The following is a 12898-nucleotide window of genomic DNA, read 5'->3' as shown; positions in this document are numbered from 1 at the left end:
AATAAATATATATATATATATATACATATAAAATTTTCTTCTGGTGTTATCATGCAATAAAAAATTGTAGCGGAGAATATATGTACAGAAGCGTATCTTTCTTAGACTGAATATTTAGGACCACATTTCTTAATTGGCGTTAATCTCAGGCCTTTAGCCAACATTTGAGCTTCGAGGTCGCGATCTTCGTTTTGATATCTAAAAGAGAAATAAATATATTTGTATTAATTTTAGAAAAATAGTATATAACTTGTTAAAACTGTATTCACAAAAATTTATTTAGTCCAATCATCATTTTTCTTCAAAAACATTTACACTTGATCTATCAAAGAGAAACATTTAGATTAAAAAAGTAATTTTAAACACATTTCTATTATTAGCTTATTTCTTCTTTTTACATAATACAATACAAATAAGTCATAACATATAACTTTTTGCATCTTTATTTTCTCAAAAAACTTAAAAAAAATACACACACGACTACTATTTAAAAAATCTGTGTAAAGAGCTATTAACGATTTCTGACAATAATTAATAAATATTTCCACTATATGAATTGAAAAAAATATAAACAAATAGAATAGTTAATAATTTAAAAATGTATAGTAAATACTCAGATTTGAGAGAAAATAAAAATATGGACATAACATGCATTTGTAGAAGTAATATGTGTGTCAAACACGATGATTTACACCACCTTTGTCGTTCTTCTTCTAATAGAGCGATTAAGGAATCCCTTTTTGCTACTATCTCTAACATTTCCGTCAAGATTTCTCCTTCCTTTTTAACATCATCACTGGTCTTTTTATCATCTGTGAAATTATATTACAATTTATAAAACCGTTATATGCTTATATACACATTGTAATCTAAAAATTTCTTGCTGATAATAATATGTTAATAGTTTTATCATTTAAATATGTCATTCTTAACATTTTGTGTTTTTAATAGAATATTTAATGTTCGATAAATTCTAATAATTATCATAAAATAATAAATAATTAGAAAATTTAGAAATATTTACCATCGTCAGCTAAACGTTCACGCAATTCTTGTTGCAATCGCTCATGACGATCTTCCAATTGAACTTCTTGCGCACGCACTAGAAGTTCCTTTTCGTATCTACGCAGTTCCGTACGTTCTTTCATTAAATCAAACCATTCCCTAAGCAAATCAGCTTCTTCACGGTTGGAAGAATCTAAATGAAATTATTTAATATTTCATATTATATATATATTTACACATATATAAAATATTTATTTTAACAATTAATATGTATTATTTTTTATACTTTGTTTTTTTAAATTAAAAGCAATTAAAGCAATTAAAGGTCGATATACAAATCAAATAAAATGAATTTGAAATTACAGTAATAGTAAATTAGATATATAAGCAGAATATTATATTCTAATTTTAAGATATAATAACGAAGATTAAATATTAAAAATTTGGAAGGATCTATACATATGTAAATAATATTGTATTACCTCCTTCACCACGCAGCGCTTTTTCGACACTTACGCCCCGGCTTTCTAATTCCTTTTGTTTTACTTCGGTTTCTTCCAGTTTTCTTTGTATTTCTTGAGCCATTCGTAATCTTTAAAATGTATTTAATTTAGCAGAATTTTCAAATTAAAAAAACTGCACTACAAGCATATATAAGTATGCTCAAATTTGTCTTAGCATGTTGTTCTCTTTATTTAAATATAATACAAGTATATTATGTCTTACCTCTTTAATTGTGCTTGTCTAGTTATTTTTTTAGCAGTCTTCAATTTACGAGAAACGCTATTGCACAATTCTTCAGTTGCCGTAACTTTTTGCATGCATGACGTTGATAAAGCAGTTGTTTTGGTATCGTCATCTGATAAACTGTCATCTAAAACATAAAAGTATAAAATTATATCAATATATAAAATTATATCATAATACAATATTATTTTGTATCTTTATATCATTAACGAGATAAATACAAATATAAGAGGGATTAATACATTACTTTCTGTTTTGTAACATAAGAGTTATTTTAAAAAATAGCGTACAAAATATAATAACTCACAAAACAGAATTGTTATTTTATGATGATGAAATCAAATAATTTATGTATTTATTATCAGAAAAAGTATGCATGCAATGTGCATGTAATACAGATGTATACTCTATAATTTAAATAATGTTACAACATATTCTCGTAAAATGATAAGAATACTTGCATAAGTCATACCTGGTGACACTTGAGTGGTATACGTAGAATAATTAAGCGGTGGTGGCGGCACAGGTGGTGACTTTTCAGTGAAGAAATTTCCTACGAGCATATCTTCGCATACACTTTTAGGTCTCATGTCGCATTTCGATGGAATAGTTTTATCAATCTGCATTTTACATACCGAAACAATATATTATAGTTTTCTTTCTCAGAACACTTCATAATGTTAATAATAATATTAATGATAATAATAATAATAATATGATAATAATATGACTTACTTTTCCTTTTGACCCTCTTGAAGTCAGTCGGAATACTGATAACTTGTCCTTCTGATTGGGCGATGAATTTGTTTCCTTTTTGAAGAAGAAATCTGACACCGCCTGTATAATACTTTTTCTTCTCTCCGAGTCCTTCGGCTTTTTGTCCCGTTTGATTACCATGCTATTATTATCCGAAAGTGATAGACCTGCAGTATTTAGCATCTCGTCCATTGATTTCGCGCTAGTCGCTGGCAGTTTTTGAAAATTGATTTTTTTTGCGATGTTTTTCATATTATCGGTACTTTTGCTGATTTGTAATTTCAGCTCCGAATTATGTATTGCGCTAAAGTTATACGATTTAATTCTCTCAGTCTTCGGCGTATCGTCCTTTTTCGTATCGTCCATTGAGAGTTGTCTCCGCGTCACCTTCATTCTTAATTCCTTGATTCTGTCTTCAGGACTTAAGCCCAAGTCTTCATCGCTTTTCATTCTAGCTCGTTCTCGAGCATCTTGTCTGGCTTTTTCGGCAGTTCTCCTCACTTCCTCGTTTTTCAATCTTGATGGCGCAAGTGGCGTTTTAAAAGCATCCTCTAGACTAGTAATAATCGACTTTTCGTCTGCCTTCTTTGGGATTTTTTCTTTGGTTTCTTCTTGATCGGTCTGTTCACAAGAGTACAAAGACATCGAAAGATTCGACGACTTACTCGCTTCCCCGAAAATTGTGTGAGTAGGACTGTTTATTGGCGACATTATAGAAGTAGGCACAAACTTGTTACCAACGGAAGAAATATTAGATAATGATGGTTTTATCGGTGATAGCCCGGTGGTAAAAGATGAAGCTCTGGCAGCTCTTCGGGCCTTTTTTTCGGCTGACTTTTGTTTGTGAGCCTCAAGTTTATCCATAAGAAGATCTTGAATAAGATCCTTTTGTTTTGATCGTTCTCTTGTAATCTCTTCAAGTTTCCTCGAGGTCGCTGGTGAATTGATACCATTACTGTTACCGTTTACACTTATTGTTTCTTGACACTTAATCTCTTCAGTGATCATTTCTGCAGTGCGTGTCTGCGCTACTAAGCTTTTCGAATTTTTTCGTCTTGATTTTCTTACGTCAATGGAATCCTTGGCGTTGCTAAACTCTGCGATTCGAGATTGCAATCTCTTTACATATTCTAAATAGTCTGGATTGTTAGAATCCGTCTTGGCTGATTCCTCGTGTTTTTCTGTCATTTCTACAGGAACTATAGACACCTGAGGGTTAATCGGACTGGCAAGCACTGTAACGACTTCGCTAGTAGTCGTATCCTCCGCTGGTTCAACAAGTAACAGACTATCTTCCTCCATCGATTGAAGTAATTCTTTGTTAAAAGCTTCTGCTAATTGTTCCCGCTTCACGTTCTCCTTAAATTCATTTTCATCTTGTTCCTCAGTTTGAATTTTCGGCTTCATTGATGATTTATTCATAATAGGCTCGTTTAATTTGCCCATCACATCCTCCATAGTAATTGGATCAATCTCAATCACATTAGCGTCCTTGAAGCCTTCTTCTTCGTCTTCATCGTACGAGTCATTTTCCAGGTCGAGTCTCGCTATCGGTGCGTCAGCGACTGGTAGATTGCGCATGTTAGTTGAAACAGGAATGTTGGAAAGAGTCGTCTTGACATTTACGAATTCGATGTAGCCTCGATTTTTCAACATCGCGACATTCGAGGCATCTTGGAGACTGTCATCCAGCAGTGACTCATTGTCCGTGTCCATGTAATTAATATCTTCGCCATTGACTAACAGTTTTGACGTGTTATTGTTCGGGTATTCCTGTTGATCGACTACCCGATCAAGCTTGAAATAGTCGAGTTCCGTATCCTCTTCTTTAACAATTCTAGCAAGTGTAGAGGATAGTTTTGTATTATTCTTTCGTACAGTGATAAAACCAGGATCAATATCGAGTTCTACATCACGAAGGTCTTCAGAAACCAAAGCTTCCCCGTCGCGAGCCCATTCGGAAAATTCTGTTTCAGTAAATGCTGCGGTGGTAATGTCGTTTTCCTCGGAATCGTCTTGTTTATTAGACACTGCCGAAGCTTCGGAAGTAGAACTACTGCAGTTACTCTTCCTGCTGTCATCCTGCAAGTCTAATTGTTCCATATTATTATTTATCACTTCAATAGTATGTGTATTGTTAATTGAATCATGTAATCGGCGATCCTGCAGAAAGGAGACTTCGATAGAATCGGGTTCGAAAGTCTGGCCATCGTCGAGATTATAATGTTTGTATTGATCAATTCCTTCATCCAATAAAAGATCGCCATCGGTACTGTGAATCTGCAATCTAGGCGGCGAAAAATTTACAGCAACAAGTTGTTCGTTTTCAATTGCTTCGTTAGAATTGGAGGAAGATAATGAATCACTATCTATCTCAGAATCGCCCGAACTGGCATCCTTGTCTTCGTTCTTCTTGCTCCAATCCACTTGCGGCACGACAATAGATGTTTCGTGAAGGGGACTACGCGGTCTAAAACCATTACTTTCTTCCATATTGTTTGATAGAATTTTCTCAATATTTTGCGAGCTTTTTATATCCTCTACGGCGTTTTTTGTCAAGTTATTAGTTTGCTGTAGAAATACTTGTTCGTTGATTAACTCCCTGTCTTTCATCGATGATTCACTGCAGATATTGGGTGCTGTCTTCGATTTCAAGATACTGGATTCTTTCACTAAATCAGGTAATTGCTGCGTCTTGGATGTTTCTATCAAGGTGGTCGGTTTTGCGATATTATTCGATGAATTTCGGCAGTGATCAGATGATAATTGTCGAGAAAATAAAATTGTAGGCGATAATGGAGAAAGCGGTGCATTGTTGATTCGCAGTTTACTAGTACCTTAAAAAAATACAATCATACACATAAAAGATGTTTTTCAAGAATATAACATTTTACAAATTTTTTTCTCTTTTTTTAATAATTAATATATCATAAATATTGTTATATATGTTATATAGACATTTTAAACCGTGTGTGGAAACACAAAACGCTTGAACTCGAGGATTAGCCGTAACTCATACAGGGCATTATAAGGCTACAGGACTTTGAAACATATTACCTCACATTCACTGTTCACAAATTTGTATTGTTATTATTATTATTATGTTAGAAACTCAAAAGTAACACTTCAATGTAGAACACGTGTGTTAATTAAGTTTGCATACTAAAAAAATTTCAAAAAAATTATTTTTAATAAATAAATCGAGTTTCTAACAAAATAGCTATAATTATAATAATAAAGAATTTGTAAACGGTAAATGTACAGTGAGGTAATATATTTCAAAGTCCTATAGTGCCCTGTATAAGTTACGGTTAATATCATCCTTGAGTTCAAGCGTTTTATGTCTCCGCGTATGATCTAAATTCTAAATACTATGAAACAAAAGGAGTGGGGATGACGATAGGCAATATCGAAATGTGTAACTCGGCTGCAGGCCTGTGTTATTAGAAATTTTTGAATATTAAAAATGTTATAAAATAATATAGAAATTAATATATTAAAATATTATTAAAAACATGAAAATAAGCATAAAAATAAAGGTACCTTGAAGAAACGCCTGCATGGTAGGACTAGGCTCTGGTGCAGGATTTAACAACTTTTGATGTTGGGAGATTGCATCAGTAAAATTTCTCAACTTCGTGTCCACATTAGACGTCGAACCTGATTTTATGACGGAACCACCCAACGCTGATCCTCCCAATAAATAACGTTTTTTCAATTCTAAAGAGAGCCTCGAAGCGATTCCGCCAGTGGAATGAGTACGATTCAGAAGATAATCTCCCTTTCGTGGATTTAACAATGGTGTGCAGTTATTTGTGTCAACAGAAGCTGGCATGTTACAATTTACTTCTTTATTCGACTCCATCTTAATATGGTCTTCCAAAAATCGCTCCCTAGTGTCTTGCTGTTTCTTGCCTTGCGTCAAGTTGCCATTGATCGAAGAGATCATCTTACTCTTCACCTGCACCTTCTTCGGTTCAACATAAGTGCCTCTCGTTTTCCGCACATAAGAATCGTTGATGGTAATTTCGGGAATCTCATGCTGTGTCGGAGTCGCTTCATCGTGCTCGAATTCAGAGTCGGTCGAAATCTCAGTTGCGGAATTTTCCACACTTTCATTAGTCGATGCATCTTCCGAAGATACAACCTACAGATCAAAGTGTGCTAAATGAATAAAAATTATAATAAATATATAATTAGAATAATAAGTAAGAGTTTAGTAAATTAGTAAGTGTTGAATAAAGAAAGACATAGATGCTAATATTCTGATTATGAGTGGATATATTCTGACATGTGTTATTTCTGTAAATAGGTTTTATATGTATGTATAAACCAATATTTTATCGCATATTTTATAATTAAAACAAAAACGTGGTGAGATATTTAATAAAGTACTGGCTGGTGGTAATTTCTAAATGAATTAGTCAATATTGGTGAGGAAACTTCTACTTTTTTAGAATAAGCAAACACAAACGATTAATGATTTAAGTCAATGTTAATAATAAATTAGTTCAATAACACACCATTCATACACAACAAGATGGATTACCTTTTTTTTCAATGCTCCTTATATAATTGGTTGACTAAAAATTAGCCCCATTGAAAATTAAAAAATCAATCACCATCAGCCAAGAATTTTGCTTGTACTTTTTTTACTTTATTAATACATCTCACAATTTTCCCTAATTTAAAATTACATAACTACAATATCTACTAAAGATGTCTAAGAGAGAAATTATGAATTATATAATGTATCAATTCCAAAAATCTCTGTACCTAAATTGTAAAATCGCAAACCTTACAGTTATATTCCTAACTTTATTATTAAAAAAAAACCGGATTAATAAATAAACAAGAAAGAGCCATAGCTAAGCTGGATGTTAATGCTATATATTAAATCTCATATACTACATATAAAAATAAACCTTTAACCTCTATCGGGTCATTCTCAATGTTTAAAATTCGCCTGAAAGTATTAAAAATAATTTTGGTATATATAAATTTGGTACATATTTCGATATAAACAATAAAATAATATAATATAATAATAATTATTCTTGTCTATGACATATTGTTAACGTTTTCGTACATTACAAGTACATGGTTACGCGAGTTCTCTGAGTTCTCATCAGCAAAACTGCCAAAAATATTAAATTACACAATTGTTATAAAATACATTTTACGTAACAATGGACGGCCAATTCAGGTATTTCTATCCTGTTCACATAAGACTTGGTTCACACTTTTAGAAATCTACACATTATTTTACTTATATTGACCATTAATTGAATGACTGGCCATTCATCAAAAAAGAAGAACTGCGAACAATATATAAAACGCGTAAAACAGGAATTAGGGATGATTATATTATTTTATATCAAAATTATTTTTAATAATTTTAACGTTTTAGGCAAATTTTAAACATTGAAAATGACCCGATAGAGGTTAAACCATTTGTTATACATGAGATTATTGTTGCATATATAGTATACAAGATTTAATATATAACATTAATATCCAGTTTGGCTCGTGGCCCTTTCTTGTTTATTTATTAATTTATTCGAATTAAGGAACCTTATTAAATTAATTGAAGTATTGTTAAAATACGGATTGATTTAATATATAAGTATATAGAAGTAAAATATATATATAATCTATCAATATTTAATAAATTTGTAGTAAATATGCAGAATAATAAAATATAATAACATCGGATCACTTAAATAGATTTGACCAGTCTAAAACAGTTTTTCAACAAAAATTCAATTGTATGCTATATTTTTCACAATTCTTCACACTTCTTAGAATCATTAATATGTTTTGATAAAACTAGAGAGAGACCTCAAGTTTTACATATAAAGTTTTGATTTGAAAGGAGTAAGAGTTCAGTATTTAATCATATTCTTGAAACTTAATTTGCGAGAAATTATTTGTTTTTAATTATTTATAATTTGAAAATTACGTAACGTAGAAAACTTTCATAAACTTTTAATATTCAAAAATACTAAACAGTTGTATTAGTTAGATAATTATAATAAAACGTATATATAAGTGAAAGCATTTCTTATAAAGCATTACATTACAAAATAATTTAATAATAATAGCACAAATATTATTATTAACATTATGAAATTACGCATTTGTCTTTCTTTGAGTGACTATTTCTAGAAATAAATTTGATAGATTCCTCAGGTTTATTTGACAAATGCGAATTTGTATGATAAACTTCTTGGGCTGACGTTACAGATTTTTTTTTATTTTGTAATTTTGACATATCGGTGACATTATGATTTTCTGCTATCATAATATTTTTTACATCTTTTGTAATTTCGTTGTTGAAATTCGAAAGATTCGTAATGTCCCGACTTTGTAATTTTGTGACATTTCGTCTTATTGGTCTTTGAACATCTATTGAATTAGTATCAGGATTTTGAATATCTTGACAGTGAATTTCCGAGACATCATTAACATCTCGACTTATTACTTCTGAAATAATGTCTGGACTGTTAACTTTTGAAAACTTTTCCACATCTTGACTTTGAATACTAAAACCATTATTGCTATTCTGACCATATAATCTTGAAATATTCTCGACAGTTTGACTTTGTAGTTTTGGCATATCTTCAATAACTTGATTTTGACATAAAAGTTTCAAGCTTTTTTTTGCTAATTTTCTTCTTACTGAAATTTCAGGCAGAGAGAGTTCAGTGCTAGAAATTTTCAAATTAGGATTCTCTATTAAAGCCTTTTGAAAAGGACTAATTATGTCATAAGACTTTTTTTTTCGCTCGGGCCTTTTAGGAACTTCTTTAACACAATTTTCTGCTAAATTATTATTTATAATTGTATCTTTAATATTCATAGATGTATTTACTATTCTCTCGACAATTATTGTCTTTATTGCGGACTCATCTTTAGATGTCGTGTTTTTTAATTCAGATAATGATTTAGAATAACTGTTAATACTTTTAGGAAAAACCCGCGATGTATCTTCATTCAAATTAGTATCGCTTTTATGCAATCTATTGTATTTGATAACTTTATCCGTATTATTATTTAACCGTAAAGGAGCAGTTAATTTTCCATTGAGAAGTGTATTATTTCCGAATAACAAATGTTTCTTTGATTTATTATCTTTATTCAGGTTATCATTTAAAATATCTGTTTTGTTAACTTGTTTTTCATCACTATTATTACTTATTGTTAGTATGGTTCCATCTAAATTCATCGTGTTCGCTCTTTTTTCTTCATTTTCTGTATTATTTAAAATATTGGTTTGTATATCTGCTTTAATTATATTATTCTCTTTCATTATATCATCTATTGTGTTGCTATTTAAATTTATATTGTTTTTCTTTTCTTGATTTGTTTCATTTATGTCACTATTCAGAACGTTGTCTGTTGGATTAATCCTTTTTTGTTCTTTTCTATCATCTGTAATATTAAAAACATTATTTTTTACATCCGTTTGCAACGTCAATATGTTGGAAATTATAACAGTAGGAAATTTGAAATTGTTAGTATTTATATTCATATCTGTATCTGCATTTGTGTTTGAAATATTTTTGTTCTCTAATGTAGGAATATTATAGTTCGATGTTAGTGGATCAATACGATTACTGTCAACATTTAATTGAGAATTTAATTCAATAAGACTATTTCTTGTCAAATCTAAACTATCGCATGCTATTTCCTTTTCATCATTACGCACTGCTTCAAATTCTGACAAATAAAACTGAGAACTCGTCTCATCAAATTTGAAAGGCAAATCGCCTTTCAAGTTTGCAATTTTATTTTGCTCTTCGATTTGATTAAATTGTTGATCAATCACATCAATGTCATTCTCGTCCAAGTTGCTTATTTCTTCGATATCAATTTCTAACTTTCGTCTTTCATTTTGTTTAATAGCGATTATGTTGGAAGTTTTAGATTTGTTATTACTTGAAGAACTGGTCTTATTAAAGTATTTAAGCATTTCCTCTGCATTTACTCTATTGGATAATTTAGGTTTAATATGTAACTTTACCATTTTTAGATTAGATGTATCTTCAGTTCCCTCACTTTGTGTAGGAACTTGATCTTTCGAAACAATTTTTTTATTCTCCGTAAAATATTTACTCATCTTCAACTGGGCATATTCAGTTGACAGTGGTCGAAGTCCATTTTCTATAACTTTATTCTTTGCTTTTCTTTGCTTTAGATCGCGCTTCAGCTTATCAAATGCGTTATCACAGTTACCAAAACTTGGAACACTACGCGATTCTAGGGGAACCAGTAATTTCGAAGTTTCTAAAGATACTTCGTCAAGCTGTATCTCTTGTGTCGGAGATGGCGATGTCACTATTACTATTGGATGTATCAACTCTTGTAATACGCTCGCAGGAGGTATCGGAGTTGTTGAATGTATGCCAATATTCTTATCAATAATATTGCTCATAGGAATATTATTACTATCGTCAATAAACTCAACATTCCTATCTCTGTTAATAAAATAGCTATCCTTGCTTTGATTAGTAATACTAATATTTTCACACTTAAATATTTCTATTTCTTCAGGCAAATTAGATTTCGAGTACTCTACTAAATCGTCCAAGTGATCGCTAATAATTGAATTGTCACTATACAACATCTCTACCGATTGATAAATCTCTGACGATGAAGAAGATAAAGAATTTTTGCTTTCATTCAAAGAAGTGATCATACCCGGCAATTCATTAGCATTAAGGATAGTTTCGTTATCAGAAACCTTGGAATCCTTGCTTGTTTCAATGCAAGGTATAATATCTGCAACTGTAATTTTCGCAACTGTTTCTAAACCAACTGTCAAACTATTTAACGCGGAATCTCCTCTCAAATTATTTGTAGATAAATTTAATGAATTCTTAACTAGATTATTTCTACCCCAATCATTAACATTTGCATTGAAATTAATAGAATTTGGTGTAAGACTTCTTATGTTAACATCGAGGATATTATTTTGTGAACAATCATCGTAAACTTTATCATCTAATTCGTCTAATTCTAATTGAATACTTTCGTCCACAAAACTTTCGTACTCAGAATTATTTTGATCCGAAATATTATTGTTAGTGTTATTTGGCATTGGAAGAGACTGATTGAAATCAGTTGCGCAAATTACATTTTCAGAAATTTGCGAAATAACATTGAGAGATGCACCATTTTTATAAGTGGAAATCATACTGTCTTGATCGTATATATTTTTAGCTAATTCATTAAAAATTAATGCTGTCTCATTGGAGAATTTTAGCAGTTCTCCGAAAGTATTTCTCTCGGATGATAGATCATTATCATTTGTATTCATGTTGGAAATTGTGGGCGATGTTACTTTGGATTCGAAAGAAATGAATGACTCTTGAACTATAGCGGGATCTATAGAGTCTTGAGATTGTTTCACCTCTGTTTCCGAACCGGTATCGGTATCACAATTGCGCGGTGGCACCTTCAACCATACTTCCTGCTTCCGAAGCTCTCGCGCACGTACGTCTTCCTCATCTTCGGTCGCAGTGCCGCTTTCATCATCTAATAAAGAAATCAAAATATATGTTACAATATAAATATAAGTTGAAGAATTTGTAATATAAGTTGGAGAATTTATTAAAATTATTTCACATTCTATTCTTTTTTCCCTTCTGTTCTCTTCATTTTTTATAATTAAAATCGATACAGAGAATATTTTCATAACGAAAATCGTGCTATGTAAAATGTAACAAAAAATATTGATGTTGTATAATTTTAACAAGTTTTGTGCGTGCGTGTACATATACTTTCATATATGTATGATAAATGTTACCTTCACTAGTATATTCATCACTAGAATCTTCATATTCGTTGCTCCCAGTGTCAGATTGCCCGATTGTAGCATGTGGATGCGAATAGCGCAATGTCCAATTTTTAGCTAATTCAAGAGTTCCTTCAGTCGTTAATGGTTGATCTATAGCTTCCTCAAATACTTCATTATCTTCATCAGAATCACTACAAAAAAATTGATAATTTGAACAATTATTATAATAAAAAATTTTAATATATGAATATATATACATATACATTGCTTTTTGTATTGTAAACGAATACAAATATTAAAATACAGATATACTCTAATACAAATTTAAAGTTTAAAATCTTATTCATATCAGTCATAATTAAATCAGAATTATTTTTATTTAAATACTATAAAGCTATACAAAAAGTGGTATGAAAAATATTATATAAATAATATATGCATGTTTACCTCATATCAGAAATATCATCACTGGATCCCATTTCTGCGGTAGAAGCACCAAAATTTCTGTCTGTCCATTCATCTTCATCCATTTGACTGTGACCTTCCTCGGGATCTGATATTTCTGCCAGATTTTCAAATTCAATTCTT

The 12898-nt window shown here is 30.8% G+C and overlaps 1 protein-coding gene across 1 annotated transcript in view; it reads right to left on the bottom strand.

Annotated features, from left to right (window-relative positions):
- Positions 1 to 42: 42 nt before the first annotated feature.
- Positions 43 to 12898, bottom strand: part of LOC108756518 (protein-methionine sulfoxide oxidase Mical) — a 28037-nt gene continuing 15181 nt past the window's right edge. The window contains exons 18-28 of the mRNA XM_018500395.1: positions 12758 to 12895; positions 12320 to 12501; positions 8645 to 12048; positions 6052 to 6655; positions 2488 to 5345; positions 2225 to 2372; positions 1732 to 1879; positions 1488 to 1597; positions 1025 to 1198; positions 698 to 812; positions 43 to 198 (exon numbers count right to left, since the gene is read on the bottom strand). Coding sequence (XP_018355897.1) covers positions 102 to 198; positions 698 to 812; positions 1025 to 1198; positions 1488 to 1597; positions 1732 to 1879; positions 2225 to 2372; positions 2488 to 5345; positions 6052 to 6655; positions 8645 to 12048; positions 12320 to 12501; positions 12758 to 12895 — 7978 coding nt within the window. The 3' untranslated portion in view covers positions 43 to 101. The remainder of the gene's footprint in view (positions 199 to 697; positions 813 to 1024; positions 1199 to 1487; positions 1598 to 1731; positions 1880 to 2224; positions 2373 to 2487; positions 5346 to 6051; positions 6656 to 8644; positions 12049 to 12319; positions 12502 to 12757; positions 12896 to 12898) is intronic.

This window comes from Trachymyrmex septentrionalis, unplaced genomic scaffold, assembly GCF_001594115.1.
Source record: "Trachymyrmex septentrionalis isolate Tsep2-gDNA-1 unplaced genomic scaffold, Tsep1.0 scaffold128, whole genome shotgun sequence".
Classification (NCBI taxonomy): domain Eukaryota; kingdom Metazoa; phylum Arthropoda; class Insecta; order Hymenoptera; family Formicidae; genus Trachymyrmex; species Trachymyrmex septentrionalis.
Note: the sequence above shows the minus strand (reverse complement) of the source record. Positions and strands in the feature narration are given on the sequence as shown.